General features: G+C 39.7%; 1 protein-coding gene across 6 annotated transcripts in view; it reads left to right on the top strand.

Moving 5' to 3' along the window:
- LOC135201457 (tectonic-like complex member MKS1) overlaps positions 1–15,753 on the top strand; it is a 103,475-nt gene that overhangs the window by 67,211 nt on the left and 20,511 nt on the right. For all 6 annotated transcript variants that reach the window (XM_064230418.1, XM_064230417.1, XM_064230420.1 and 3 more), the window contains 3 exons: positions 944–1,054; positions 1,610–1,718; positions 2,405–2,576. In XM_064230418.1, the coding sequence (XP_064086488.1) occupies positions 944–1,054; positions 1,610–1,718; positions 2,405–2,576 (392 nt within the window). The remainder of the gene's footprint in view (positions 1–943; positions 1,055–1,609; positions 1,719–2,404; positions 2,577–15,753) is intronic.

The raw sequence follows: 15,753 nt of genomic DNA on the forward strand, positions 1-15,753 counted from the left end.
TTTAACAATTCTGCTATTTATCATAACTTGAATCAGGTACAGTACTTATTAAGGGTTTTTTGGCTAAGGATGAGAATTGTGGTGTTTTTTTTTGTAATATTCCATCTGTTTCATTCTATAAGCAGAAGGATCTTCAACTTGACATGGGTAAAGCATCCCCACCAAATCCATTTTATTAGGTATAAAGTAATTCTAAATGGCAAAGGGGGAAGAAGGCTTTTCAAAGTAAACCAATCAATAATTTTTATCCCATATTGCACAATTCATCACTATGGTATTCCATTCAGTATCCAAGAACAACGTTAATGCTGATGTTATGTTGTTAAGTAAATTTACAGTAAATAGTGGGATACTACAGGATTTTATAAAAAAAAAATGGTTTGAGATGAAAGAGAAGGTTTAGATTGGTGTAACAATAGAAATGTGAGTGACTTACGAAGAGAAGATGTTGCTCTCTTAAAAGGGAAAAACGCCTAAAGATTTGCAATGATTGCTCAGTATAATTCATCATAGATCTATAGAGTTGGTACTGAAAATGAATTGAAAATCAACCTAATGAGGGCACACTTTGCACAAAAAAAAGGAAATAACACTGCAACGAATGGAGGCTACGATGATGACTCGTAGAAGTAGACTTGTAACTATTTAATACCAGTGTAAAGTATCTTTTTCCTGCTCCAGTGATTGGTTTGGCATCCTGAAGCTCCCATTATGAGTAGAGAAGTAAGAGATGCACTTTTTATGGAGTGTCTTACATGATAACTACCGTATCTCTTTGCTTGTTTTCAGTTGGGGTCCAAAATTATAACCATTCTCCTTAATTTGCCATAAGACATGTTTAATATATTCATACCTTTTAACTAAAAAAGTTTTTAAAACTTCCATTTTTCAGGAGTCTCTTGTCATTTTGATAACTATAGACAGTTATTTTTACTTTTTCTAGCCTGGGAGATAGCAGAGCATATGAGGTAATTCTATGCGCATTGCGTTTTAATGTCAGGGGTCTTCTCACAGTAACCCCCGACTTCAGTAAACCAAACACCAAGCCTTATAGGTAAGCAGGAAAGTGTAGTTTTGAGCATCATAATCTAAATAATTTAGGAACATATAGGAATTGTCTTTTTAAGGAGTTAACACAGTACAAAGTATTACAGTGCTATAATATACTTAGTTTCATTCAGATAAAGTCCAAGAAGCCATCTTATGAATCTGGTTTACTGTGATTTTAGAATGTGTATTTTCTGTATCGTACTGTGCTGCTGTATAATTGTTAAGTAATACTCAGAAGAGAGCACCTCCCATTTTGGTGGGATGTAGGTTGTTAGGGGGGAACTAATTGTCAGTAAACAAGTTTAGGATACAGTTCTTGCATCGCAGTACATGAAAAATATGTCCTTTAACGTGCATGATGTAGTGTTATATACATAAGTACTTATACCAGAGAATTTTTTTTAACCTGATCCCAAGTCTAAGAATATATACTGTACTCTAGTTTACTAGTTTGTTACTAGTTAAAGTGAGTTTTATTTCTCAAGATTCTTTTTGGGAGGTGAATAGTTGTGGACCTTTAGGACATTTACTTATTTCATGATTGTTTTTCCTTTACCAGGTTAGAAAGTTTTGGCTCTGACAATGCTTTGTACGAATACAGCATTAGCCATGCCTCTCATTTACGTTCTGCTGAAGAGAAGAAGAAGGACCAACAGATGACACATCAAGTATGTTGCATTAATTTATATTGATGTTCCTTGTAGGTATGAAAATTTAGGAGAAGGATATTGTCTTGTAATTTGTGTGCATGAACTACTTAGTAACTTTAACACCTTGTGCTTTAGTTTGATGTACTGACACTAAAACTCAGATGGAGGGATAAGATTATTCAAGGTAATGTTTTGTATAAAAGGAATAGTTTTTCATTTGATTTTAAGATATGGTTGAGTAAATGTTTTTTTATATTTTATTATAATATTTGAATATAGTAAAGGCTAAAGTTCTATCATATTTGGATAGTTTTCTAATTTGATCAGTGTACATGCAAAGATGAACAAATAGCCAAGCAAGAGGTCTTGGTGTGTTATTTGTGATGGAAAGAAATCACAGTGCCTCTGAAGGTTTGAATAGAGAATGTATTAGTACTTTAACATATTTTCTACTCTTACAAACAAACTTATGCTCACAGATTTATGTAAATGATTTAGACATTTTCACTTATTTTGATAGGATGTGTTCAGTATCAGCTTAAATAACCAGTGTAAAAGAATCAGGGCTTGTTAAAAAGTAATTTTTATCCTTGAAAGGAATAATTTTTCATGTGCATCTTTTTTAATGACAGTTGACTACAGTTTAATAACTCAGAACGGTTTTCTGATATTAATCTGTGGACATTTGTTTTATGAATAAACAGATGGAACGTCAGCGAATTGAGGAAATACAACAGAAGGTTGGGTCTAACTGGGATGATGATTATGTGAAGGAGGGGGAACTTCGTCTCATTGTTAATGGAGAAATTGCAAGAGCCCATCACTTTGATGAAGCTGATAAACTGTACATACACTATATGTTGCATCTTCCACCTGGTATGTATAAAATTATAAATCTGTAAAACAGACTTTCTATGACAGAACTTTTAATTTATTCATGCTTTCTTGCCTGGTAAGTTCTGATAGCAGAGTACAAATTATCATTTTCACCTTTAAGGCAGTTATTTTCAAAGAGTATTCTTTTCATATCTGCACAATATCCCAGACACCACCATCCTTAGTAAAAAAGGAAACAAGAAGAATGGTAATCCATATTAGGTTGCACATATGGTTCTCTAGGTCTCCAGTAGCTGATTGTCTTGCTTTATGAGTGTGTTGACTGGCTTGAAGAATTGTCTTCACCAATTTTGATTTTTCAGTATTGTCTTTTTATACATTTTCAAATGCATTCATTAATCTTTGCTTTTTCAGTTCTTTCTATATTTTGCACATTATAGCAATATATTGTGAGCTCTCATAAGACAGCTTTCCACTTGAGTTTTTCTAAAAGTTTTCTGGTTGTGTCATTATGCTGGTTTAGAATTTACACCTGTGATTGGAAGTATCACAGAAGACTTTTTGTTAGAACAGAGTATATTTTGTTGTTCATGTTTTTTGTGACATTGGTTTTGGCACTAATTGGCACCGGGTTGTTAGCTAGTTAGCTGTTTTTGGATTTTGTATCCGGTTTGTTCAGGAGTAAGTTTGTTTCATCACAACCCCATTAACCATGTACATGCCCACATCTGTGAATGCTCAGATGCTCAGACTCACGTGTCTAAGGGATAAAGGGATAATAGTCTTACAGTGCATATGCACATGGAATGGCAATTTCTCATCAGTCACCTTCCTCTCTCTTCATGAGACTCCAGTGTTGTTACAGCCCTGTCCAGAATTCCCCCAGCTTGTGTCCCTCTGCAAGATTGCCAATTAATGAAAAGTTTGATGCTTACTTCAGTTACATTTCAGTTGCTGGTGTATACTTCTTGATTGTAGAATGAGGCCTCCCTCAGAGAAGTCTGTGACTGGATGTATGAAAGTTTTGGGCTTTAGAGAAACAGAATGGGAATATAAATAGCTGAGATTTAACTGTTATGGAGGAGCCATTTATGCTGCTCTCAAGAATTGGAAAAAGGAGCTTGAATCTAAGTAACTTCACTATGAGACCACATGTCTCATATCCATCATGATGTAATATTGCTTCCTGTTGTAAACATCAAGAGATAACTTCTTTTTCCATCTTGGTATCAAACAGTGTTGTATATGGCTTTGTTGCCAAACAGTTTTATGTAATGTAGAAAGTGTTCAATGCCTTAAAATTATGCTGCAGATATGGTAGATTCAGGATCTGTTAATGCAGATAGGATTACCATCTCACTTTAACAGTCCTTCATCAATATAACTGGAGAATCATAACTATCACAGAAGACTGTCAATCCTGTAACATTCCCATCAAAAGTAGCTTATGGTAGTTTAATAAAGCAAAGCAAGTAAAGAAAGAAAACAGACTTATTAAAACACTAAGCACTTAATTTAGACTTGAACTCTAATTCATGTATGTAACAATGAACCAGTATAAAATTGACTAGCTACTGGTTTGAACATGAAAGTGAACTAACTAGCTAACAGAGTGGTGTTAGTACGTAAGCACCAAATACCTTTAACTTAGAAAACTTGGAACTTAATGCTAGCTGAATGAAAATAACATAAAATAAATAAGTGAAAGTATACTTAAATTTGGAAGAAGCCCCTCTTGAAGGGCAGTGTTATTGAAAACAGTTGCGTTTGTTATACATTTTTCTGAGTTTTTCTCGTATGTATTCTTCTCATCATGAGGTAAATTATGTAACTAATTTCAAATAGTCATGGAAAGATACAATTGATTGTGTACAGAGAAGAATGAATAGAAAATAGAAATACATGTATAGCGAGGGAGCAGGTTGAAGGTTAGTGGAAGTCTAGATAGGTTTAATTGTTATTAGTAATTTGTGATGCTAGATGTTTTTGCTGGAAAGCAGGTATCCTAAGTTGTCTTCCTTTGCTAACTACTATAAAAAAGTGACAGAAACCATGGTGATACAAACCTAATCTGAGGTTTTAGCAAAATAAATCTTTATTATTACTATTTTTCCAAATTTAAGTAGTACTTTCACTTATTTGTTTTGTTATTATTATTATTATTATTATTTTTTTTTTTTTTTTTTTTTTTTTTTTTTTTTTTTTTTTTTTTGTGCTCTATCACAGTCCTCCAATTCGACTGGGTGGTATTTATAGTGTGGGGTTCCGGGTTGCATCCTGCATCCTTAGGAGTCCATCACTTTTCTTACTATGTGTGCCATTTCTAGGATCACACTCTTCTGCATGAGTCCTGGAGCTACTTCAGCCTCTAGTTTTTCTAGATTCCTTTTCAGGGATCTTGGGATCGTGCCTAGTGCTCCTATGATTATGAGTACGATTTCCACTGCATATCCCATATCCTTCTTATTTCTATTTTCAGATCTTGATACTTATCGATTTTTTCCCTCTCTTTCTCTTCAACTCTGGTGTCCCATGGTATTGCGACATCAATGATTGATATTTTCTCTTGACTTTGTCAATCAACGTCACTCTGGTCTGTTTGCACGTATCACCCTATCCGTTCTGATACCATAGTTCCAGAGGATCTTTGCGTGATCGTTTTCTATCACTCCCTCCCAGGTTTGGTGCTCGTTACCACTTATTATTATTATTATTATTATTATTATTATTATTATTATTATTATTAGTTATTATTATTATTATTATTATTATTATTATTATTTTTTTTTTTTTTTTTTTTTTTTTTTTTTTTTTTTTTTTTTTTTTTTTTTGTTTTTTTTTTTTTTTTTTTTTTTTTTTTTTTTTTTTTTTTTTTTTTTTTTTTTTTTTTGCTCTCATATCACAGTCCTCCAATTCGACTGGGTGGTATTTATAGTGTGGGGTTCCGGGTTGCATCCTGCCTCCTTAGGAATCCATTACTTTTCTTACTATGTGTGCCGTTTCTAGGATCACACTCTTCTGCATGAGTCCTGGAGCTACTTCAGCCTCAAGTTTTTCTAGATTCCTTTTCAGGGATCTTGGGATCGTGCCTAGTGCTCCTATGATTATGGGTACAATTTCCACTGGCATATCCCATATCCTTCTTATTTCTATTTTCAGATCTTGATACTTATCCATTTTTTCCCTCTCTTTCTCTTCAACTGTAGTGTCCCATGGTATTGCGACATCAATGAGTGATACGTTCTTCTTGACTTTGTCAATCAACGTCACGTCTGGTCTGTTTGCACGTATCACCCTATCCGTTCTGATACCATAGTCCCAGAGGATCTTTGCCTGATCGTTTTCTATCACTCCTTCAGGTTGGTGCTCGTACCACTTATTACTGCAAGGCAGCTGATGTTTCTTGCACAGGCTCCAGTGGAGGGCTTTTGCCACTGAATCATGCCTCTTTTTGTACTGGTTCTGTGCAAGTGCCGGGCATTCACTTGCTATGTGGTTTATGGTTTCATTTTTCGTATTGCACTTCCTACATATGGGAGAGATGTTATTTCCGTCTATCGTTCTTTGAACATCTGGTTCTTAGGGCCTGGTCTTGTGCCGCTGTTATCATTCCTTCAGTTTCCTTCTTTAGCTCTCCCCTCTGTAGCCATTGCCAATTATCATCGCTGGCTAGTTCTTTAGTCTGTCTCATGTATTGTCCGTGCATTGGTTTGTTGTGCCAGTCCTCTGTTCTGTCTGTCTTTCTCCTGTCTCTGTATATTTCTGGGTCTTCGTCTACTTTTATTAGTCCTTCTTCCCATGCACTCTTTAGCCAACTCGTCTCACTGGTTTTCAGATATTGCCCCAGTGCTCTGTTTTCGATGTTGACGCAGTCCTCTATACTTAGTAGTCCTCTCCCTCCTTCCTTTCGTGTTATGTATAGTCTGTCCGTATTTGCGCTTGGGTGTAGTGCTTTGTGTATTGTCATATGTTTCCTGGTTTTCTGATCTATGCTGCGGAGTTCTGCCGTCGTCCATTCCACTATTCCTACGCTGTATCTGATTACTGGCACTGCCCATGTGTTTATGGCTTTATCATATTTCCAGCAGTTGAGTTTTGACTTGAGTATCGCCTTGAGTCTATGCATATATTCTTTCCTGATCGTGTCCTTCATCTCTTGGTGTTTTATATCTCCTCCTTCCATTATTCCAGGTATTTGTATCCTGTATCATCTATGTGTTTGATGTTGCTCCCATCTGGTAGCTATCCCTCCCTTCAGTTCTCATTACTTTGCCTTTTTGGTATGTTGACTAAGGCACATTTTTCTATTCCAAACTCCATCCTGATGTCCCCAGATACAATCCTTACAGTCTGGATTAGGGTGTCTATTTCCTTGATGTTCTTACCATACAGCTTGATGTCGTCCATGAACATCAGATGGTTGATTCTGTTGCCTCTTTTCTTGAGTTGGTACCCGGCATCCATCTTCTGTAGTACTCTTGTCATGGGAATCATGGCTACTACGAAGAGTAGTGGGGACAGTGAGTCGCCCTGGAAGCTACCCTCTCCTGATTATTAACCTTTCAGTGAGTCTTATTCCAGAGCTTGTAAGTATTGTATTCCATTTGCCCATTGTATTTTGAGGAAGCTGATGGTATTTTCCTCTGCCCCATATATTTTCAGGCATTCTATTAGCCATGTGTGTGGTATCATGTCGAAGGCTTTCTTATAGTCTATCCATGCCATGCTTTAGGTTGTTTTCCTTCTCCTACTGTTCTTCATTACCATTTTGTCTATCAGGAGCTGGTCTTTTGTGCCCCTACACTTCCTTCTGCAGCCTTTCTGTTGGTGGGGGATGGTGTTTGTCTCCTCTAGGTAGTTGTATAGCCTTTCACTGATGATACCTGTTAGTAACTTCCACATTATTGGTAGGCAGGTGATAGGTACCACAGACTGATCACACTTGGAGAAAGAAAAGGAATGAAAAATAAAAAAAAAATGAAATGGATAAAGAACGGGCAAACTGAAAAACCGGCTTTAAATGAGATAGACAGTAACACATCTTATCTTAAAGGCGGTAGGAAAATAACTGATGGGTCACAGATAGCCGTGGGCATTCTGGGTATACATGCCCCTTGACCTGGTATAGATGCCATTAGTCCCCTGGATCTCACAAGTGTAATTTTAATTCTACCGGTTTCCAGCTTGGCGCTAGTAAATCCTAATGTTAAGACCGAAGGTTTGTTTAGTTATGAAAAATACAAATTAGTTACAAATTTGGTATATTTCCCTTACTCTTTGGTCTTTTTGTACTAAGGATGTTCTTCCTGTGGTCATCCATTTGGTGCTTGGTGATTTGAGATACAATGTTGGAGTTGTTCTGCTATTTGTGGGTGTAGGGCCTTGAAGTTTTTGAGCCAGTATCCATGGACTTCATCGGACCTGGGGCTTTCCAGTTTTGGCATTTTTCTTTAGTTGGTGTCTGACTGTGTCTGTCGTGATCTCTGTGAATCTTTGTTTTATTCTCCCTGTTTCTTCTTCCTTGACTTCGTGGAGCCATGTTGCATGTTTGTTGTGTGATACCGGATTGCTCCATATGTTTTCCCAGAGTCTCTTACTTGGTTCGGCTTCAGGAATTTCTTGGTGGTTGTCTTCCCCTCTTAGTTGGCTGTATAGTCTTTTCTGGTTGGTTCCGAATAGTTTGTTCTGTTGGTATCCCTTATTCCTGTTCATGTACCGTTGGATCTTATATGCTTTGGCCTTAAGCCTCTGTTTTACATCTTCTATTGTGTTGTTTAGTCCCCTCTCTTGTACTTTGTATTTCTCGTTGAGTTCCTCCCTTGTTTTCTTGCTTCTTAGCCGTTTTTCTGCCTCTCTTTCAGTTTACTCAAGTCAGATCTCATCACCATGATTTGCTTTTCCAGGCGCCTTTTCCAAGGAGGTTGCTGTTTTGGTTTCTGTTGGGTTGGTTTGTGCTGGTGGTGTGGGTGTTCGAATCCCCATCAGTTCTGCTACTAATCTTGCAGGAGCAAGATTATTATTATTATTATTATTATTATTATTATTATTATTATTTTTTTTTTTTTTTTTTTTTTTTTCTTTTTTTTTTTTTTTTTTTTTTTTTTGCTCTATCACAGTCCTCCAATTCGACTGGGTGGTATTTATAGTGTGGGTTCCGGGTTGCATCCTGCCTCCTTAGGAATCCATCACTTTTCTTACTATGTGTGCCGTTTCTAGGATCACATCTTCTGCATGAGTCCAGGAGCTACTTCAGCCTCTAGTTTTTCTAGATTCCTTTTCAGGGATCTTGGGATCGTGCCTAGTGCTCCTATGATTATGGGTACGCTTCCACTGGCATATCCATATCCTTCTTATTCTATTTTCAGATCTTGAACCTATCCATTTTTTCTCTCTCGTTCTCTTCAACTCTGGTGTCCCATGGTATTGCGACATCAAATGAGTGATACTTTCTTCTTGACTTTGTCAATCAACGTCACGTCTGGTCTGTTTGCACGTATCACCCTATCCGTTCTGAATTACCACATAGTCCCACAGAGGATCTTTGCCTGATCGTTTTCTATTACTCCTTCAGTTGGTGCTCGTACCACTTATTACTGCAAGGTAGCTGATGTTTCTTGCACAGGTTCCATGAGGGGGCTTTGCCACTGAATCATGCCTCTTTTTGTACTGGTTCTGTGCAAGTGCCGGGCATTCGCTTGCTATGTGGTTTATGGTTTCATTTTTCGTATTGCACTTCCTACATATGGGAGAGATGTTATTTCCGTCTATCGTACTTTGAACATATCTGGTTCTTAGGGCCTGATCTTGTGCCGCTGTTATCATTCCTTCAGTTTCCTTCTTGAGCTCTCCCCTCTGTATCCATTGCCAATTGTCATCGCTGGCTAGTTCTTTAGTCTGTCTCATGTATTGTCCGTGCATTGGTTTGTTTTGCCAGTCCTCTGTTCTTTCTGTCTTTCTCCTGTCTCTGTATATTTGTGGGTCTTCGTCTACTTTTATTAGTCCTTCTTCCCAGCACTCTTTAGCCACTCGTCTTCACTGGTTTTCAGATATTGCCCCAGTGCTCTGTTTTCGATGTTGACGCAGTCCTCTATACTTAGTAGTCCTCTCCCTCCTTCCTTTCGTGTTATGTATAGTCTGTCCGTATTTGCTCTTGGGTGTAGTGCTTTGTGTATTGTCATTTGTTTCCTGGTTTCTGATCTATGCTGCGGAGTTCTGCCTTCGTCCATTCCACTATTCCTGCGCTGTATCTGATTACTGGCACTGCCCATGTGTTTATGGCTTTTATCATATTTCGGCGTTGAGTTTTGACTTGAGTATCGCCTTGAGTCTCTGCCTATATTCTTTCCTGATCGTGTCCTTCATCTCTGGTGTTTTATATCTCCTCCTTCCATTATTCCCAGGTATTTGTATCCTGTCTCATCTATGTGTTTGATGTTGCTCCCATCTGGTAGCTTTATCCCTTCAGTTCTCGTTACTTTGCCTTTTTGTATGTTGACTAAGGCGCATTTTTCTATTCCAAACTCCATCCTGATGTCCCCAGATACAATCCTTACAGTCTGGATTAGGTATCTATTTCCTTGATGCTCTTACCATACAGCTTGATGTCGTCCATGAACATCAGATGGTTGATTTTGTTGCCTCTTTTCTTGAGTTGGTACCCGGCATCCATCTTCTGTAGTACTTTTGTCATGGGAATCATGGCTACTACGAAGAGTAGTGGGGACAGTGAGTCGCCCTGGAAGATCCCTCTCCGATATTAACCTCTGCTAGTCTTATTCCAGAGCTTGTAAGTACTGTATTCCAGTTGCGCATTGTATTTTTGAGGAAGCTGATGGTATTTTCCTCTGCCCCATATATTTTCAGGCATTCTATTAGCCATGTGTGTGGTATCATGTCGAAGGCTTTCTTATAGTCTATCCATGCCATGCTTAGGTTGGTTTTCCTTCTCCTACTGTTCTTCATTACCATTTTGTCTATGAGGAGCTGGTCTTTTGTGCCCCTACACTTCCTTCTGCAGCCTTTCTGTTGGTGGGGGATGGTGTTTGTCTCCTCTAGGTAGTTGTATAGCTTTCACTGATGATACCTGTTAGTAACTTCCACATTATTGGTAGGCAGGTGATAGGCCTGTAGTTACTGGCTATATTTCCCTTACTCTTGTCTTTTTGTACTAAGGATGTTCTTCCTGTGGTCATCCATTTGGGTGCTTGGTGATTTGAGATACAATGCTGGAGTTGTTCTGCTATTCGTGGGTGTAGGGCCTTGAAGTTTTTGAGCCAGTATCCATGGACTTCATCGGGACCTGGGGCTTTCCAGTTGGCATTTTCTTTTAGTTGGTGTCTGACTGTGTCTGTCGTGATGTCTGTGAATCTTTGTTTTTATTCTCCCTGTTTCTTCTTCCTTGACTTCCTGGAGCCATGTTGCATGTTTGTTGTGTGATACCGGATTGCTCCATATGTTTTCCCATAGTCTCTTACTTGGTTCGGCTTCAGGAATTTCTGGGTGTTGTCTTCCCCTCTTAGTTGGGTGTATAGGTCTTTTCTGGTTGGTTTTCCGAATAGTTTGTTCTGTTGGTATCCCTTATTCCTGTTCAATTATTTATTATTATTATTATTATTATTATTATTATTATTATTATTATTATTATTACAAGCCAGAGACTTGAGCTGGTTGTGGCCAAGGGATAAAATCTGTGAGACTTGTGAAACTACACTTGGTAATTAGTACATAGACTTTTGCCATAGCTGCATGTGCAAGAAAGCAGATTCCTTTGTTTAGCAGATTTATGGAAACAAATGGTCTCATAGTTGCAAAATCAAATATTCCTCCAAGTTTTGATTGCATTGTCAAAGGAATCCAGACACAGGTTCTTTTGTTAATAATTTTCATTCTCTTGTACTAATGTCTGTTTTTTTTCCAAGCTGTCAAGTTTTGTATTTTTTTATACATGTATATATGTATATGCAAGAAAATATAATATAATATATACATAAAACTTATCACCCAGCCATCCCCTATAAGTAAGTAGTACGTATTCATCAGACACTTCCTTCGATCTTCTAGCAGTCCTTTCTTGTATCGATAGAGGTATTAGAGATAGTTCATGAGAGCTTGCTTCCACTTTTGCCATGTGCGTGCTTAAGAAGTGAGAGTTATGGGCTCCTTTACCACGAAAGAAATCACTCAGACACAAAAGTCGGCTTTTTTTTTTTTTTTTTTTTTTTTTTTTTTTTTTGGCACAAGATTTTCTGTTCCCACAAGATTTTGTAAACGGAATTGCTTCCAACTCAGGATTTGCTTGCCCAGTCATCGAAACATTCAAGGGATATGACACAGTTCAGCAAGTCCTCTTCTCCACGGCAACATTTGCCCTTTGTGGGGATAAGGGAAAGTGCCCTTCGCACTGAAGACAATTAAGAAGTCGTTTTCCAACCCCACCCCTAAGAAGTGAGGTAGATCAGACCCATGTAGCAGTAGGTGCCAGACTTCAGCTTCTCTGACAGGAATGGAGCAGGAGAAGAGCAGAACAATGGGTGGTAGAGGTCCTAAGGACAGGTTACCCTATTTCCTTTCTTGCCAAGCCACCATTAGTCAAGAGTCCCATCACGTTAACATGGACTGCTTACTCTCTCGGCTCAGAGAAGTATTCCGCTCTGGCCAAAGAGGTGTCTGCTCTTCTGAAAGAGGCAATAGAGGACCTTCACTCCCAAGGCTTTTACAACCACGTTTTTGTGGTTCCAAAGGCATCAGGCAGCTGGAGGATAGTGCTGGATGTAAGCACTGTGAATGTCATCATGAGGAAGACAAAATTCAAAATGGAGAGAAATCAGTCGATTCCCTGCCATCCATCAGGGGGACTGGATGGTCTCAATCGATATGCAAGACACATATTTCAATGTTCCCATTAACCCCAAGTCGAGGAAATATCTCCAATTTGTCTACAAGGACCAAGATTTTCATGTTTTGGGCCCTCTGTTTCAGCCTCTCCATGGCACCACATGTGTTTACTCATGTTCTCAGCCCTCTAGCGGGCTGGCTCCATCTGATGGGAGTCAACATAACCTTATATCTTGATGATTGGCTCCTTTGCTCAAAGTCGAAGTCATGCTGCATGGGAGACCTTCAGAAAACCTTAACACTGGCTCAGGAGTTAGGTCTTCTGATCAGTCGTCAAAAGCCTCTGTTAGTCCCATCCCAACGGATAGTTTATTTAGGGGTGACTTTGGACTCAGTTCTTTTTCTGGCTTCTCCATCCCTCAAAAGAGTGGAGTCTTGCCTTCAGACATGGACAAATTCCTATGTCTCACAGAGTTCTCAGCCAGGGATTGGATGAGCCCCCTCAGCAGCAATTTGTCCCCTTAGGCAAGTTTCACTTAATAATCTTCCAGTTTTTCTTCAGGCAAAATGGAACAGGAAGGAGTTTTCAGACAACTTCATATTTTAGATTCCACAGGGAATCAAAGAACATCTCCTGTGGTGGAGATCAGAAGATAGACAATAGGCAAGTCTCTCTCTCCTCTGAACCCAGACCTCAATTTCTTTGCAGACCCATCTGACATAGGCTGGGCTGGGGAGCGCTGATAAGGAGCAGAGAAGTCCCCAGATTATGGACAGAACAACAGAAGACCTGGCACATTAATCTAAAGGAGCTGAAAGCCATAATCCAAGGGTTTCAAGAGTTTCCAGGCAAAGTCCGAAGTAGAACAGTAGCCAATCACTTGGACAACATGACAGCCCTCGCATACATTTCTGAACAAGGGGCAACCCACTCCTTCTCTCTTTGTAAGGCAGCAAGAGATCTCTTCTGGGCTGAAGAGAACCAGACGAGGTTGGCAACAAGATTTGTTCAAGGGAAATTGAACATCTTAGCTGACCAGCTCAGCTGTTCCAATCAAGTCATCCGTATGGAGTGGACCTTGCATCCAGCAGTTTGCCTGGACCGCTGGAAGTTGTGGGGAAGACTGATGATGGACCTCTTTGCTACTGCAGAGAATCATTGGCTTTCTCTTTATTGCTCTCCGGTCCAAGATCCAGCGGCATGGGCAGAGGACGCAATGCTCATGGAGTGGTCCAACAATGAACCTTACATGTTTCCTCCCTTGGGTGTGATCAGGGAAGTGCTCAAGAAATTCCAGACCCTCAGAAATGTCTCAGTGATCCTCATCGCGCCATTCTGGCCACTTAGAGAATGGTTCCCAGACCTCATCAGTCTGTTAGCAGATTTCCCCTGGTTACTCCCACAAAGACAAAAATTGCAATAGATTTTCAATGTGGGAATCAGCTATGTAATTACTTGGTAAGTTACTGAAATAAAAATTATATTTTTGTAATAAAATAAGGTTTTGTACATGGAACTTACCCAGCAGATATATACTTAGCTATAGACTCCGTCGTCCCCGACAGAAATTCGAATTTCGCGGCACACGCTGCAGGTAGGTCAGGTGATCTACCGCCCCTGCCGCTGGGCTAGGAATAGGAACGATTACCGTTCTAGAACCAGATTTTCTCTGTCGCGGTAGTGTCAACATACGTTGTTGCTACCTCCTGACTTGATTTTCGTTTTTTCATCGCCATCGACCTTCTGGGCTGTCTTTTGCAGGGAAGTACTGGGTCTTTGGTTTGGCATACGCTTTTATTAACTTTTTAATGAATTTGGCTTCGAAATTTCGAAGAATATATTACGTGAAACTACCGAATTTTTCGGTAGACACTCATATATTTTGCAATAAGGGAAATATTGATTTTTTTTTTCACTAATACGTGTATAAGTGTTAGAACTTGATGAAGGAAATATAAGATCTAACTTCCTACTTTAGGAAGTCAGAAAGCATATAACTAGATACGCTTCCTTTAGAAGCTTTAAGAGCTCTCGTACTAACGAGCAGTTAGAGTATTGACAAGTCTAATAGTTGTTGCATCCTCATCACCTTCTTACTCCACAGAATCTACAAATTCATATGTGCAAATTTGAAGATAAATGGATGGAGCTCAAAAGGCGAGCTCTAAAAAGGTAAGAAGTGAATATAGTGTTCCCAGTGCAGTGGAGGGTGCGTCTGATCGGCTCCGTAGCGCTTCCAGGCCTAGACCTCTTCCAAACTCCCAGACCCAGTGGAGGAGGAAAGTCGACAGCCGCAGGAAGGTTAGGGAGAACCCCCACCGGTCAGGCGTCCCCTCGGCAGGTTCTGTAGAACGTCCCAGACTGCAAAGGAAGAGCCATTGATAAGGCATCCTTAAAAAAGTGCGTCTCTTCATCTTACATCCGAAAAGACGAAGAATGTATGTTTGGAGTTTCGATGATATAGCGCGTTCTCTGAAAACTAAGAGAACACTGAGCAAGAGCCAGCCGCTGCCAGGAAGCCGCGTTCCAGCAAGCTAGCGTGAGCTACGTTCCAATAACCAGCAGCGAGGCGCGTTCCAGCTGACAGACTAGCGCGAGCCGCTTCCTACAACCGAACGCGAGCCGCGTTCTAGAAAATTTTTCTTGGCGCAAGGCGCCTTCAAAGAGACGAAGCGCCAGCCTGGCGCAAGGCGCCTTCAAAGAGACGAAGCGCCAGCCTGGCGCAAGGCGCCTTCAAAGAGACGAAGCGCCAGCCTGGCGCAAATTGCGCCAGAAAAACAGACGGCTAGAGCAAGGAGCCTTATAGTAGAGTGGCAATCAGAACGATCCTTCCATTGAACGTTTCCGGGCAAGAGGCTCTTTCTAAAAGGGGTCTAGTAGGCGCTCGGAACTATCAGGGCGCACGGGACCTTCCACGCAAGGGGAACGTTCCAGGAGCGAGTCTCCTTTCTAGCGTGCGGAACATTCCAGGCGCGCGGAACATTCCAGGCGCTAGGTGCAAGGAGCCAGGCGCCAGAATATCCCTAATCTTCTTATGAGAGAGAGGTCAGTCGCGAGGCTCCTCTTTGAGTTTTTAACTTGAGAATCTCATCGACGTTTGGGTATGATGGCGGATAGGAAATATCTACTTCCTTCCGTAAACCCTACAGATTGAACAGGAATTCTGTCTCTTCACGATTTTTCTTTATGAGGAAATCACGAAGATTTAAAGAGTTCCTGGATTAACTTCCTTCCTTAAGGAGATATATATACTCTTTCTATCGTTCTATTAACGAAAAGAACGAAGATAGTAAAAATTTTTCCTTTTTCTATCTGCCTCGGCAGGGAAAGAAGGTAGTAGAGTATCTGCTGTATGAGAATACGATACGGCAAATCATAAGC

Source organism: Macrobrachium nipponense, chromosome 28 (genome assembly GCF_015104395.2).
Source record: "Macrobrachium nipponense isolate FS-2020 chromosome 28, ASM1510439v2, whole genome shotgun sequence".
Lineage (NCBI taxonomy): Eukaryota > Metazoa > Arthropoda > Malacostraca > Decapoda > Palaemonidae > Macrobrachium > Macrobrachium nipponense.